Source organism: Mytilus galloprovincialis, chromosome 13 (assembly GCF_965363235.1).
Source record: "Mytilus galloprovincialis chromosome 13, xbMytGall1.hap1.1, whole genome shotgun sequence".
Taxonomy (NCBI): domain Eukaryota; kingdom Metazoa; phylum Mollusca; class Bivalvia; order Mytilida; family Mytilidae; genus Mytilus; species Mytilus galloprovincialis.
The window spans coordinates 47,405,394-47,422,656 of NC_134850.1; the positions used below are offsets into that span (position 1 = coordinate 47,405,394).

Here is a 17,263-nt window from a genome sequence, read left to right on the forward strand (position 1 = left end):
GATTTCTACATCTGCCCGCAATACTCTGAAATATTTCTACATTTTCACCAAACTTAATAGTATCGTAGCTTCACATGGGTATTATTATGTGAAATAACTTTGTAGGTCATGTTACTGGTTTTACATATAGCTTTGAATTATAATTGGCTCAAAAGTCAATGTAAAATATGTCGGCTACTGCTTTCATATAGTGTTCGCTTAATAACCATTGATGGCCCTATAATTATATTATAATTGAAAAAGGCGAAGAACATTGTAAAGAATGTGTGAGCAAAACAAATAAACATAATAGAAAAGAGTTTGTGCATACAGGGTTTCCCCTGGGTCAATCATTTTTTTCGCCACCTCTTTCGCCAAAACAATATATTTTTCGCCACTTCATTATTTTTTTCGCCAAGTAACATAAATATATTTTTCGTTTAAAATTTACCTTTTTTTCTACACCCCCCCCCCTCTCCCTTAAATAAGATGATTTTTCCCCATTGTGTCCATGATTATTCTCTCAAACTTATTTTAGAGTCTACATTTTAATGAATAAACACTAAACATTAACTTTAAAACAACAGATTTTTTTTTAACTTAAAAGGGAAAAATATTCATTGTATTTTAAACAACTTTTCTGAATGAGGGGGCCACTATACTTTAAATAATAAAGAAGATATAAGTCCTGGAATATAACAAAATTAATGGACATGCTTTCATCATATAATACCAGTATAGTTCGTAGGGAAAGTTTCTTTAAAAGAATAATACTGATGTGCCCTTTAGTACAAAAAAGTGTTTTTTACAACAAAACAAAAGCTTTTATCACATGAAATGGATCCCTCGTTTCCTGTTGAGTCATTTCATTGAAGGGTTACTCTCATTCGAGGGGTTGTTCCCAACCTTTTGGATAGATTTCTTCATAACGACAGTTTTCTTTTCTTGACCATCGTAAATGAAAAAGTTGAGACATACAACTATGCTTGAAACGCGTGTGTCACTCAAACGACTTTAAAGTAGTCTCCCTAATCAATTACTTAAAGTCAAAGGATAATTAAAGTTTTAAATCGGAGATTTTTCTTGCTTTTGAACATTTTTCGTCACAACAACAGCTTTCTTTTCTAAACTATCTTTAAAAGGAGAGGAGACGTCAAAAGTTTGCTTCAAACACGTGCGTCGCAAAGTGGTAAATAAATTCTGTATGTGACATTTAGCGGAAGCCATTTAACCATATCATTTTGTCAAACAATTCAATCAACACCTTTATTAATTAGTCCTTTGTTGTCGATAGCTATAAAATGCAATCAGCTGATTATTGATTTTCTGTCCAAATCTTAATGAGGTCAAGGTGAATTCCGAGTACTGTCTGATCGGCTAAAAGTCCGAGAAACTCGAAAAAAGTAGATAACAAGATGGAGTAAAATAAATCGCTATATATTTCTTTCGCCAAATTCTTTCGCAAATGACGAATTTTTATCGCCACAATTATTATTTTTTCGCAAATTGCGGAAACCCTGTGCGCATATATGTTCTATCGGATATTAAGCTAGGCATTTCTTTTAAGCTATACTGTGAGTAATTTTGGTTGTGAATTAAATGGGACCTGAGGTATACATTCACTCTTCCTAAAACAGATGTCTATACAATGTGTCAGGCTCATAACTATCCGTGTTCTATAATTGTGACCAATAGAGAAAACAAATGTGATCATATATTTGATCAGGTGATATGCTAAGAAAAAAACTTTGAAAATTTCGACGCATAGGAGTACGACTACATTTCAGTAATAATTCATAATATGAAATACGAATGAATGTTAGTAGCAAACATATACAGATGCAAACGTTGAACTAACAGTTATGAGTGTTAAATTTGTTCAAAAGATTATTAAACTAAAAGTACGGATATATATATAGGCAATATAACATTCCATACATTTAAACAAACTTAATTGTCAGCAAGAAAAAAGGAAAAGGCACCAAATTTTAGTTCTCTATGTATTCTCCTATATTAGATGGCCGATGTCCAATTCTCATAAATCGTTTAAAAAAAGTCATTGTAACATTTCAAAAAATATAAAACGTGATAGCTTCATCTTACACGGTCACCCCGAAACATTTAACAGCCAGGGTTGTCATAATTCGTAGTCATATTCAGTACTATTTAACCAAACAAATGCCCTAGAGAAATATTATTCACCAAATTCACTAAAGATTTATTTTGTCAAGGGACTAGTAATTGATTCATACCTTTTCAAACACATTTATTTGATAAAAATGACATACAAATTGATATTTGAGGATTAATTTAATTTCCATTCAACGTACAATTTGCAAATTCAGGCAAACTTCTGAGTTATTTTATTCAATAACTTTTTTTTACTTTTTAAGACCAAATAAGTGAACCAATATTTTTAGATTAATTCATACCTTTGACCATTTAAATATATCAGTATATACACAGTCAGTCTCTGGTGTGATGTCTTCAGACAACCCGACGATATCACACAAAGGCCAGTGACTTCTATAGTTGACACCCTTACATTTGGATGTCACCATGCATTCTTTGAGGCAATCTAAAAAACTGATACCGAGTTTTGTGTGGAAAATATTTGTAGTTCGGCAATGTCCAACCTGTAGATGTCTATACTGATTTAGATTTGGATGTTGACATTCAAAGTCATCTTTGTGACATACGTCAATCATACTAAAAGCCATTGAGAGAGGAAGCAGCACAAGTATTTAAAAAAAGCCCATGGATTTAAATACAAACATTTCAAAAATACTAAATCCACAGAAAGAAAAGCATGCAACATGTGTCTGCGTACAGTTCTAATGATTGGTATATATTAGCAATATTGAGATTTTCTTTCGTCAGCTTCCTGTAATTTAAACCGTAGAGATCACATCTTTTACGTATTAATAATTTAAACACTATGTCAATAAAAAATGGTACAATAAGACAGCGAGTCAATAGAATTCAATGACATTATAATGTATCGGTATATGTTTTTTTTTCAAATTATGCGAAAATTAAAAAAATATTTTATTCCAATAAATGATCTTGGGTATGATTATATACCCTCCCAAGTCCTGGCTGTGTTTTTGCTTGATGTCTTTTATATCTGACAAGTTCATTTATTTGCAACTGATTTTTATAGTTTGTTCTTATGTGTGCAGTTACAACAATGTCCTAGATCAGGGAAGGGTTTAGCGCTCATACACATGTTTAAACCCGCCACATTCTCTATGAGATTGTCCCAAGTCAGGAGCCTGTAATTCGGTTCCGTTGGTGGATAGATGTCTCATTTGCATTTATACAACATCTCCTTTTGTTTTATAAAGCACCTTTCCATATTCTTGAAATTCTGTCCTTGTTTAAGGATAAGCACCTTGATAATATCATTTGATAATGTTATAATAAAACAAATAAACCACCAGCGATCGGTGATTTCGAAAATCACTTGTTTTTCTTAGTAATGATGTATGCGCAATAGCGCTTAGAAGGTTTACTTGCTCACAAAAACAAATTGTTTGAGTGTTGCAAAGGGACAAACGTTTTCTCTAATAAACTCAATAAAAGTTTTAAGTTATTATGGTAACGAAATCCCTGACCTAATAATGTATCAGAGATGCATTGATTACGTTCGTTAAAATCACTACACACACGGACATAACGAACGAGTTTGGATATGTAAACACTGTATCATAGAGCCAAAGTAAAATCGTCGTCTATTAAAGAAAAAATAACAATAGGGAATGAAAAATCGTCTTTTCTGTCGTAAAGCTTAATATGGATTTTCCCTTTAGACATTGAAATATTCGAATCTATAAAAGGACGACTACTGCTGCTGTTTATGCTAGATTAAGTTAAAGAAGACAAACAAGTCAAAGATTAAACAAATTCATTCTTCTTTATAGTTTAAAGAAAAACTTGTTAGGACACACTATATGTATTTTGTTTTACATCAATTATAGTCACTTAATGTCCAGGAGCAGCCACGATTATAGGTTGAGCAGGTAAAGTCATAAACAACATTGTGAAAAAATGACACTATAGAATTAATAGTATGGTGAACCTGATTATGCACTTTTCACAAAATAAAAATAAAATAAAAACGTCAAAGTGTTACACGTTTTTAGCGTTGTTCTACCAGAAACTTACACAGAACAAACCTTCATTGTGGAGTTGCAACTTGTTTATTGGTATAGTTGTAACTTACCTATACATGGAGATGAAAATGGTATTTTAATCAAAGATAATTTGGATGAAGGTATGTTGTTACAGAACTTAAATCAACATGGATTAGAGGGATTTTGCAGATAGATAGTAAAAGGCAAACTATTTTAATGTCATGTATAGGCTTAAAACAGGGTTATTTAATTACTGTATTGATTATATTAGACTTCTTTATATATGACTGTATACAAACTCAGAAGTAATGATATCCAGGTGAATGAATATTCAAAAAGAAAGAAACTTCACGCATGATTCATTTTTATCAAATCGAATGTGGCATAACAAATTTTATTTGAAAATATCTAATTTGTGCATCAAATTATTATTAACAATTAATGACCTACCGTATAAGACTTATCACCGGGTAAGAGCAACATGACGAGTCACCATGTGGAGCTAGAGTTGCTTACCCTCTCTGGTCAGTTGAGATCACTCCCCAATTTTGATGGGTTTCGTGTTGCTCAGTCTTTAGTTTTCTATGTTGTGTTTTGTGTACTGTTGTTTGTCTGTTTGTGTTTGGTAGTCTTCGCTCTTCTTTTGTATAACATAGACAGTAATCTCATAATTGCTGGACTTGCAAATTTAAGATTTTGCGCACAAATTACAAGTTTATCAATGTCTTTGTTGTCATTGAATGACAATAGCTATGAGAAAAGGCATAATAAAATAAATGGCATCATTACCTTCCTGGACTATTTTTTGAATATTATCTATAAACAGTTTAATATTCTTAATAGGATGTATTGTATTGTTTACGGTTTCATTAAAATCCTTATATTGTTGATTAAGGACAGATTTAAATGAGTAAGCTTTCATCCGCTTAGCCTTGGTGTTTTGAAACAGCGGTAAGATACGATTCGTCTAATTTGTTTTTTGAAGATTTTCCATGTTTTAGTATTTGATCATACTATTTAATGCATGCCTTGCATTCAGTTTCTTCTATTTAAATGTACATAAATGGTATAGATTTTCTTTATTTGACCAGAATGTTACCATTATATTTATAAATAACTGTCATTGACAGTTATTAAATGTAATGCAATACGTTTTCTTTTTTAATGACAAATCATCAGTACATTAATTTAAAATAATTTCCGGAGTTTTTTTCCATTACGTATGTATTAACAAAAATAAATAATTGTGTATCTTAGCTTGTGATATTACGGAATTATCAATTAGAGGATATTTGAAAGTGCGGATGAATTGTCGGCTAACGTGACATTTCCGGCAACTGTCTAATTTTTGTAATCAACTGTTTAAGCAAACAAAATGGATTTTTGTTCAAAAGATCCAACTAACTGTTTTCTCTCCATTCCCGCGATTGTTGATCACAACCATACCGATATTTGTAACGTAAAACGAGGCTGGTATGCGTGAAATTAAATCATGGAATCGAAAGCGAAATAACCGTTTTTTGACGCGTACATGTTAAGGGTAGGAATCTTCAACTAATGCAATTGGAACTTAAAATCAAGTTTGATCACAAAACACTTGATCATTCCTGTCCAACGGTATAACATTCAGATAAACTTCAAGTATAGAAAATGGTACGCCTCTGGCCATAATCAGTATGTCTTCGTTGAATACATGCAAGCAGGAAGTTTAAGAACTTATTACTTTCTTGCAAACTCTTTACACGCTGACGACATTTTTGTGAAATATTGGCTGATATACTAGTATGTTCACCAATAAAAGATCAACGATATCAGACTGTATACCATCAGAAGCGTTCCTCGTTATTAGACTGAACAATGGCACAAATTATCAAATGTCATTTTTGTTTTTGTTAAACAAGTACAATCGGTCTATGTCTTCATTTACACAACAACAACAAAAAACGTTGACAAATAATTTTAATTAAGTATACAAATTTTAGCATGTAATCACTAATGAGTAGGAGGTTTCGTCTACTAAAGACTCTTCAGTGACGCTCGAATCAAAAAATGTTTAATAGGCCAAATAAAGTATAAGTTGAAGAGTATTGAGGAATTTTTACTTTTCTATTGGTTTTATCATCATTGTTGTCTCCTGAAGGGAGAACCGGTCACGCCATGGGTACCAGTACACTGTTCTTTGTCCTTTGCTTCCAGGGATAAGTTTACCATTAATGTTTCCATATGTACATTCACGGTGCCACCAGCCACCACATTTATTAATTGCACAACTACCTTCCAGTAGATCATTATCTCTATCTTTTGAGGAGAACATCATTCCGTGAAGGCTTGTCCCCGTATAGTCCATAGCTCCATCTCCTGTAAAAAGTATTTAAACAAGCTACAGATTTTTTTTAAATTTACGTTTGAAAATGGATACTGAATCTTAAACTATATAAATGAAGTTAAGGGTTGACCTTAAAAAAAAGTTTAATTTTTAAATTTGTTTTATAATAATACAATCCCCTTTCTGGCTTGTACTCATATTTATCACGTAAGCGTCTAAATATATCCGTGTTTTTCATTAATTATTAATTCGACTTTCACATTGTAGGGATGAAGCATTGATTACTATGTATAGTAATTGTAATTGTAAAGCTGACGTAAATTATCATTTTGTTGGTAAGTGCCGGATTAGCCCGAACGTATCTTACCTGCAGTGCCGGAATAGCCCGAAATACTGAGTTCATAATTTGAATCCTCATTGCCGACGTAAAAATTTGAATATTCAGCATAAGCACGTTCACTAGAAACATCTACTAGGACAAATCTTACTTTAAATTTTCTCTCTTCTGACAAAATGGCATGTAAATTGTCATTTCCTATAAAGAACAAGATGAACAATTTATCATATTGTCATAGATAAAGAGAGATCATATCAAAATCAACATAGATTCAAGAACATTTTATCGTTAATGTTGTTATCTTTTAATTGAAATATATACCAATAAGGCAAAAGAGAAATTTGTTTCCATAAATTATTATACTATAAAAAAGAAAAGAATGCTAAGACAGCAAAACGTAAGAAAGAGTATATCGATTTTAAGTATTAAAGCATTTAGATTGATTAATTAAAAAAGTGTTATAGAGTAAAATAGAATGAATAAAATGTTGAACGATGCAATAAAAGTAATCGGAAAAAAGTAAAATCACAAAAATACTGAACTCAGAGGAAAATCAATTCGGAAAGTCCATAATCACATGGCAAAATCAAATAACAAAACGCATCAAAAACGAATGGACAAGAACTGTCATATTCCTGACTTGGTACAGGCATTTTCAAATGTAGAAAATGGTGGATTGAACCTGGTTTTATAGCTAGCTAAACCTCTCACTTGTGTGACAGTCGCATCAAATTCCATTATATAGTCACCGATGCGTGAACAAAACAAACAGACATAATAGGTAAAAATGTCAAAAATAGGGGTACAGCAGTCAACATTGTGTTATCATCTTAATCACTATAAAAACAACAAATCTAACGAAGAAGCACAAAAAGGCATACATCAAATTAACATCCTCATTTTGATTATATTATACGATTATATTTGTCTATGTAAAATGCACCCATCAAGGAAGGAGGGTATGGGTACTGGTGTAAAATTGCGCGTTTGAAATTCGCACAGGTAGACATGAAATAATTTTGTCGTTCAAAGTATGACGGGATGCATAAATACACTCACGCAAAATAGATATAACAAACACTGACTTAGCAGTTAAAGTAATAATAATAAATAAAATAATAGTGTGGTTCAAAGTATGACGTGATACATAAGTACAGAGTCACGTAAAAAGTATATCACAAAAAAAGGTTGGTTGAACTTATAGCATAATATTTTCATTGTGGTTTCTCTTAGTCACCATGAGTGATATACACACTGAGGTATTAATAATGCAGCTATTTATGATTATTTTAAACATGTTAAGGTCTGATTGGAAAAAAATGATTTTACCGAGACGATTTTATTTCGTTTTTTTCATCCTATATTATTTAGTTAAGTATAGGAGTAAAAATAAATAGTTGAAATAAGAAGTGCTTTGTATACTTTGTCTAAAAGGAGTCGATATACTACTATAACTTGAAATGTATAGTACATGTCAAAAGCCTTCTTTTAAGTTTCTGGATTTCCATATGTTTTGCATTTATAAACTACTACTAGAACACACCCGTGATATCACGGGTCCGTGACTGAATTAAAGTATATAACTATGCGCAAGCCTTATTTTAGTATTAGTATTGTCATCTGATAAAGTCATGTCGATTATAAGATACACAGTTTTTCTCTGCTTTCAAGTCTTTCTGTTTGAACCCGTCGAACTGAAACAATAATATTAATTATTTGGAAAACAAAAGGTCCTGGAATGGAGTATTTTTTAATCAACAGCATTGTCCTATATAAGTTATAAATAAAGTTGAATTCTTTGCTTCGCTGTTTTACGTCATGCCCATTAACAAATTGAAAACTGTACCTATACGCCTTATTTTTAGTCCAGATTTTTAGTATTCGTATTGTTATCTTAGAAAGTCTTACTGATTAAAATACTCCAATAGGTAACAATTTGACAATTTAGTAGTGTCAACCCTGTGGTTATGACCCGTGTATATAGCATATTAATCCTGAATACAACGTTTGGTGGTGCGCCTGTCAGATGCGGAACGTACAGATAAGGTAATAGGTAACAGGTGAATATACTATTGGTATCGGTAGCGGACTCGATCCGGAACTTCTTAATTATTGGCAATATTAATTACGTGGAAAACAAAAGGGCCTGGAGTGGTGTAATTTTTAATCTACACCTTTGTACTATATTAGTTATATATAAAGTTGAATTCTGTGATTCGTCGTTTTTACGTGATGACGGCTGACAAATTGGACCTCATAATTTTAGTATTATAGATTGTACCACCAGAAAAGTAAATAGTCATCATCGGGGTGATCTAACACTGACACACCAAGTCCGAATGGGATAACTATTTTACATCCCATCTGTTTTGGATTAGACGAAAAACCATTTACAATTCATAAAATCTAGTTTAGAACGCCACACAATTATTATAATATACTTTATATATAACTATATAATGTATACCCTTTATCGCCGCGATATAGCCTTTTTGTGCTAAAGCGGCGTACAGCAACCAACAATCAATCAATGTATACCCTTTATGACCCCCGAACTCGATGATTAAATATGAAACAATGTCAACTTACCCCATCGGCCAATCTGCCCACTTTAGATCGCCACTTTTTAAAAAAATGTCCATTCTTGTTTACCGAAACGCCCCACTTTTTGAAAAGTGTAAAATCAAATTGAACAATCAGTCTGACAACTCACTTATTTACGAAAAGGGTTAAAACCCTACTGAATAAAGGTCTGCCAATTCGCCTCTATTATGAAAATATCTCTCTTCCTTTAAGTATGTCAAATTACTAATATTTGATATCCAGTCGTCCTGGTGTAGTGGTATGTGTCATGGGTTGATATGCTAAAGGTCTTATTGTTAAGAGTCTTGAGCATAGGCACTGGATTTTTTCTACGTTAATTTTGATAGATTTGTTTTCCGTATAATTAATTATAAATTTTATAGTGGATTTGACATTCCCGCCAAAATGTTACAGAACAAAGGTAAGCATGCAAAACAAAGAATTTCAAGCTGGGGTGATCTGGTGGGGGTGATCCGGCTGAGATCCTCCTGGTAGAACAAATGAGCTGGATGTAAACTTTGTTGGAATTGCTTTTACTAATTCATAAACGTCTCAATTCAAAAATGGTCTGCTAAATGTGTGCTATTTTCAGACTGTTTAATAGAGGGCAAAAATTAATCAAACTTTCAAATTTCAATTGATCATACAAAATTATTTGAAATTGAATGATCTTGTAAAGGGGTAATTATTTTCTGTATATTCAAGATAAGACTTCTCAATAATATAGTACATACGTTAGCTATATTCTAAAATTTAGACGGACTATGAGGATAGTTTCGGATAATTATCTTCCCTTTGCAAAGTAGCGGATGATAATAGCAATACAAGTATCTGTATACAAGTAAATGAGTTATAGATTGCTTGATAAGGTTTATGTTACAGTTGATGGATTATGTCACATATTGATTTGTATATTTCTGTGGTATATTTACATGCCAGTGCTATGTTGCTGGCTTTTTATTATTTTCCATCATTAAAACGGAAATTCAATTCCAAATCGATTTAGATGAAAACATATGTTATGGGTGTAGAAGAGGTATATTTCAAATATAATTTAACAAAGATTTTGATATATTTTACGTAAGTTCGAAATGAACGTTAACCATTTTAAAGGATTTTCATTCAATGATATTGTAAAAATACAGTCAAACATGCCATTATAGTCACCTGTATAAATAAAAATCGTTCATCATTTTGATTTATTTTACGTAAGTTAGTTCGAAATGAACGTTAATCATTTTAAAGGATTGTCATTCACTGATAATTTAAAATTACAGTCAAACATGCAATTATGGTCACGTGTACAAAATAAAAACCGTTCATCATTGTGTTGTCCTGCAGTATCTATATAGTTTGAACCTTTCTAATAAGTCAGTGTGCTTGGTAACAAGGGTGAGTCGGGTGTTGAACTTTCTAGCTCATATTCTCACAAACCATAAAAAGACATTTCGGTATGCTCTGTATCATTATTCTTACACCGGGACAATTTATTTCGATCTCACTCAAAATTAATGGATGACGAAACAGCAAGTACCAGGTCGTCAAGCTAACTGTGTCAGAGGAAAGTAAAATTATGAACTCCGAGAATAATTCAAAAAGGAAAGTCCCTAATCAAATGGCAAAATCAAAAGATCAAACACATCTTACGAATGGATAACAATTGTCACATTCCTGACTTGGTACCGACATTTTACGTGAATGATTTCATAAATTACTGCAATAAACACAAGAATGCCAACACATAGACTATTATAAGTAGTTGAGAAATGAACCTTTAATGTACGTACTGTGATAAATGTTTTGACACAACTATTGATAATGATAAATCGAAAAATAAAAATCTTTTCGAAACTAATGATTTCAGTTCTTACATTGTAAGGTTCTGGTTATTGTGTTAAAAATACCAACTGGTCCATCGCTTTGCGTTTCAGGTCATATTTCAGGTAATATTATTTGATTGAATGTTTCCCAATGATTGTAATATTATTTAAACTCTGAACATAATACGTCAATTTTGTGCGAAAGAGCGAAATTTTCCCTTTGCAACTACTTCCTGCTTATATTGTGGATTTTGGAAAAATTAAATTATCATATATAAATAGAAATAGAAAGTTAAAATATTAACATCATCAGCAAAATAAAATAACAGATAAAAGAACGAAGAGATGAACATCTGTCAACCAAATATCACACAAAAAACTGTAGTCCGAGCTTCACGAACGTCATCGAACATCCGGGTAGATTTCAGATTATTAGGCGAATATTTGACTGATGAGATATATTTATTGAACCGAAGTCCAATAAGGTAGTTTATCATAAAACTTTTAACGTTAATACATCATGTTCAATCATGACACCTTCTATAAACTAGAATATAAACATTTGTTAACATGAATAATATCGCGACTGGTGCAATATATATATAGCAGGATATGCTTATCCTTCGAGAGCACATATCACCCAGGTGTTTGGTTGGGCTCAGGCTCGGATCATGTCGCCCAGTCTTCTCTTTTTCTACGTTGTGTTTTGTGTACAGTTTTTTTTCTTTCTTTTTGCCATGACATTGTCAGGTTTTTTCAACTTATTATAATTGTTCAATGTTTACAACTTACCAATCCAATATTCACCAGTAGGTTTACCAAATCCTCTCTTATATGTATTCCAATCCCTGTCGAAACTTTCACTGCCATCAAATCTTCTTTGTACTATCTTAACATTTAAAATATCATAATGCTAAACAAACTTTTAAAAAACAAATCTACTTCATCTATGTGCCCTATCAAATATCGTGGCATTGCAACTGCATCTTAAATATCCTAGTTATTAAGAATGCTTTCGAAGCGAGACGATCTGCTTCATATCTCAATCAACTAACTTTTTTTATCAGGGATCTACCCCATCAAACAAGGTTATCAGGTTATTAAATCTGTACTTCATTAATATACGGTCACCATCTCGACCTGATTGAGCAATGATGCTTTTGTGTAAAATCTCACAACATTCATGTTATCGTGGTCTTAGAGATTTAACTGAATAAAATTGAGAATAGAAATAGTGAATGTGCCAAAGGGACAACAACCCGACCATAGAACAGACAACAGCAGAAGGTAACCAACAGGTCTTCAATGCAGTGAGAAATTCCCGCACCCGGAGGCGTCCTTCAGCTGGCCCACAAATATACATACTAGTTCAGTGATAATGAACGTCATACTTAACTCCAAATTATACACAAGAAACTAAAATTTAAAAAAATACAAGACTGACTTGGGACAGGCGCAAATATGAAGTCCTGATTCGCATGATGATAGATGAATGCATAGATTGTGATGCTAATAATGACAAGTCTCGCTTGATTTAATATCCGTACTTGTTTCCTTCGTTTGTTTTTCTTTATTATCAAAATAGGAACTTCTTTGAATCCACTGAATGACGCGAGTTCAGTCTTAGATTTGGGTGAGATTGTGTTCTTCTTATGTAACTTTATATTCCACTTATTTTTTTAAGGACTATTATTTGTTCTCTTCCTTTTGCTATTTTGTTGTTGCCTATATGGTCTATGTATTTGATTGTCGACCTGAGTACTGTGAATTCATTTATTATCGTGGTTATCAATTTTCGTAGATGGAGGAAAACTTGCATGTTCGTGGAAATTCAATTTCGTGGTTTTGGTGAAGTCTGCATACAAGAATATAGACAATTTGTTATCCGTCGAACATTTAATTTCGTGGTTCACCTGAACCAACTAAAACAACGAAATTTGGTATCCAACAAATAATAATGAATTCCATTTAACATCGAATTATACAAAACAACAAATGTTATAATCGCTTGAAAAAACAAAACAAAACATGCATTTAACCAGCTTTTTTTTTTGTTCAAAGTTAGACTGTTCTTGTTTTGTTTTACAGCAGGCAAATACATTCGAATTATAGGATTTGTTATCACATTAAATAGCAAACGATTTAGAAAAAAAGATATACCTATAATTTTTGTACCAGTTATGAAATATTAAATTACGCAGGACAGGTACCATTCATATTGGTTTATTCCAACTTGTATGTCTTGGTCCTGAGGTGTTGTAATAGTCTCAGCCTGGCTGACGAAGCAATATGTTATTAAAAAAAATTCAAAATTTGTCTGTTTATAAATGTTGATATTATAAAGAAACTGTGGTTTTAACTTTCCCTTTCAAAGTTGCCCTAAGTTGTATTTTGTCATATGACACTTCAACTGCTTCAGTTAATTTGCTTCTTTGTCTTCCAAATATTCAGCCTTGAGCGTTACTGTGCTTTGGCACATTACATTATTTAACGTGTTGTTTTCATTTTTAGGTAAAAAGTTCTCACCGTCCATCCTCCCTCTTCGTAGTCCATGTCACAGAAAACTGGCATACTAGTGTGTTGGTTTGGGAAAATAGTATAGACACCACTCTTCTTTCCAACTTGATCGCTGCAGTCCTTCGGTATTTGCATATCTACATACCAAGTGAAGCTACTATTATGAATTTGTGGTGCATATTTGGTATATTTGCCAAAGATTACCAAATGAAAATAAACGTATTTAATGTATTCAAAATAAACTCTGTTTTGTTGATATTCCACATTGGTTTATTCTTACTTGTATGTCTTGATTCTAATGTGTCGTTGTAATCACAGCGTGACAGATGAAGCAATATGATTGCCCATTTAGTAAAACGCGTTTAAAAACGTCCTGATAAGTGTAAGCATGTTTTTTTTTTACCGAATCGTCACACGTAAATAAGGTGTTATCTACTTGGGAGGCAATTGCACCATCTGTTTAGTTACGTATTTTTTTCTCGGTCAACATTTTAACTATTGATGTGTTTTATATTTAAATTAAAAGTACAGGGTAGTACTGGAACTTCTAGTGAAGAAATCATATCAATGCTTTGACGGTGTTTTCTTTTTTTACTTTTTGTGTAATTGGTTTTGGCGCTTTATTAAAAAAATGCATTCCGTTGCTATTTAATCATTATCACTTACATGCTGTTATACATTTCTGCTTCTCTCCGTCATACACACATTTCTCACCGCCATGACATGTGTGGTCTCTACATTTGCCCGCAATATTCTGCAATATTTCTGCATGTTTATTAAAAACAGTATCGCAGTGTATTTTAAGGTGACAAAATTTAAGACAGAATACAGCTCGATTTTAGAAGAAAATGCCTGCACCAATTCCGAAATATGCCATTTATCATCCATTCGTTTGATGTGTTTAAGTTTTTGATTTTGATAAATAATTATTGCGGAATAAACCTGGCTTGAAAGCTAGCTAACCCTCACACTTGAATGACAGTTGCATACAATTTACTAAATTTTCAATGTGTGAACAAAGCAAACAGTCATTATAGAAAAAAAATTGTGCATATATGTTCTATTAGAAATGAAGCTAGTGTTTCTTTACAGCTGTACTGTGAGTAATTTTAGTGTGAATAAGATGGAACATGAGGTAAACATTTGCTCTTCACCAAAACAATAAGCAGGTGTCTTTATAATATGTTAGGCTCATAACTTCATAACTGTCCCTATTCTAAAATTATGGCTAATAGATCAAACAGATATGATATTGATTTGATCAGATGCAGTACTTAGAACAAAACTGTGAAAATAACGACACACAAAAGTAGGACTTCATTTCCCTTATAATTCATAATATGAAATTACGATAGAAAAAAATATACAAATGCATCCGTTGCAATAAGCAGTTATGAGTGTAACATTTGTCCAAAATCTATGAAACCCAAAAAAAAACCAGACAGATACATAGGTATCAATTACTTCACATACCTTTAAACATACTTCATTGTCAAAAAAGGGGAAACCACCAAATTTTAATTCGCGACGTATTATCCAATCTTAGATTACCGATGTTCTTATCTCATCAATCTTTTAAAAACATTAAAAATATAAAACGTGATAGTTTAATCTTGAACCGTCACCCCGAAACAGTAAGAGCCAGGGATGTAAAAAATGCATAGCATATATAATTATGCTATTATATCAAACCGATGTCTGAAAAAAATATTAGTTTTCAAATATTCCGAAGAATCACCTCGGCCAGGAAAATAATAACTTTATTTTATAAATAATTTCTTAGATGTTATTGATTCATCAACAAAAAAATGTGTGTATGGAACCCAGTCCAAATCTAAAGATTCATGAGTTTTTTAAGTCTATTTACTGGGTTTGTGATAACATGCACAACTCGACGGATGCCACATGTGGAACATGATCTGCTTACCCTTCCGGAGCACCTAAGATCACCATAAGGTTTTGGTGGGGTTCGTGTTGCACATTCTTTAGTTTTCCATGTTGTTTCTTGTGTACTGTACTATTATTTGTTTATTTGTCTTTTTTTCATTTTTAGGTATGGCATTCCCAGTTTATTTTCGATTTATTAGTTTAACTGTTAATCTGGTATCTTTCGCCCCTCTTTTAAGAAAACATCCAACGATAATGATTATCTTTCTTTCTTTTGCATCTAAACTTGATGTCCTGCTGTTTAACATTTTACAAAATTCATTTACTAAAAATATATTTATTAATAAAAAGTGACTCACAAATTGATACTATTGGATTAATATAATTTCCTTTCAACGTACATTTTGCAAATGCAAGCAAAATTCTCAGGTATTTTATTCAAACTCTTTTATTTTCCACTTTCTATGAACCAAATAAGTGAACAATACTTTTAGATTAATTCATACCTTTGACCATTTAGAGATATCAGTATATACACAGTCAGTCTCTGGTGTGAAGTCTTCAGACAACCCAACGATATCACACAAAGGCCAGTGACTTCTATAGTTGATACCCTTACATTGTGATGTCACCATGCATTCTTTCAGACAATCTAAAAAACTGATACCGAGTTTTTTTAGGAAAATATTTGACATTCGACAATGTCCAACCTGGAGATGTCCATACTGATTTAGATTTGGATGTTGACATTGAAAGTCATCTTTGTGACATACGTCCATCATAGTGAACGCCATTGAGATGGGAAGCAGTACGAGTATGGCATCAAAGCCAATGGCTTCACATACAAACATTACAAAAATACTTGATCCACAGAAAGAAAAGCATGCAACATGTATCTGCAGACTATCCTTATGAATGATATATATCAACAATATTGATGTTCACTTTTGTCAGTCTGTTCTAACATACGCCGTTGTGATCCAACTGTTTACGTATAAATAATTTAAACAATATGTCAATAAACAGATAGAATTCAAAGACATTATAATTGATAGATATATAGTTTTCAAATATTATTGGGAATTTGTGAAAAAGCAACAATACTTTATACCAAATTATAGGAATAGAAATGTTATAAAAACAGTTCTGCAAAATATGTTCTTAAAAAGTCAGTAGTTTTTACTTCTTTTATTTTTGTTTATTCTCTCTTTGAATTTAAATATGAACAATTGAACAAATTGAACAAAACAAAAAAAAAGGAAGAAGACAAGTAAACATTTAAATGGATTTACATTACTAGTTTCTGGGGCCCTTTATAGCTTGTTGTTCGTTGTGAGCCAATGCTCCGTGTTGAGGGCCGTACCTTGACCTATATTAGTTTACTTTTACAACCTTTTAATCCCGCTGCAAATGTTTGCACCTGTCCTAAGTCACGAATCTGATATACAGTAGTTGTCGTTTGTTTATTTAGTTCATATGTGTTTTTCGTTTTTCCTTTCTCGTTTTTATGTATATTAGACCGTCGGTTTTCCCGTTTGAATGGTTTTACACTAGTAATTTTGGGGTCCTTTATAGCTTGTTGTTTTGTGTGAGCCAAGGTTCCGTGTTGAAGGCCGTACCTTGACCTATAATGGTTTACTTTTATAAATTGTTATTTGGATGGAAAGTTGTCTCATTG

General features: G+C 32.2%; 1 protein-coding gene across 1 annotated transcript; it reads right to left on the reverse strand.

The window, feature by feature from the left end:
• Positions 1–6,131: 6,131 nt before the first annotated feature.
• Positions 6,132–13,734, reverse strand: LOC143056135 (angiopoietin-1-like). The gene is made up of 4 exons (XM_076229220.1): positions 13,708–13,734; positions 11,974–12,070; positions 6,809–6,976; positions 6,132–6,473 (listed from the first exon to the last, which is right to left on the reverse strand). Exons 1-4 carry the CDS (start codon positions 13,732–13,734, stop codon positions 6,214–6,216), a joined length of 552 nt encoding a protein of 183 aa, XP_076085335.1. The 3' UTR covers positions 6,132–6,213.
• Positions 13,735–17,263: the final 3,529 nt, after the last annotated feature.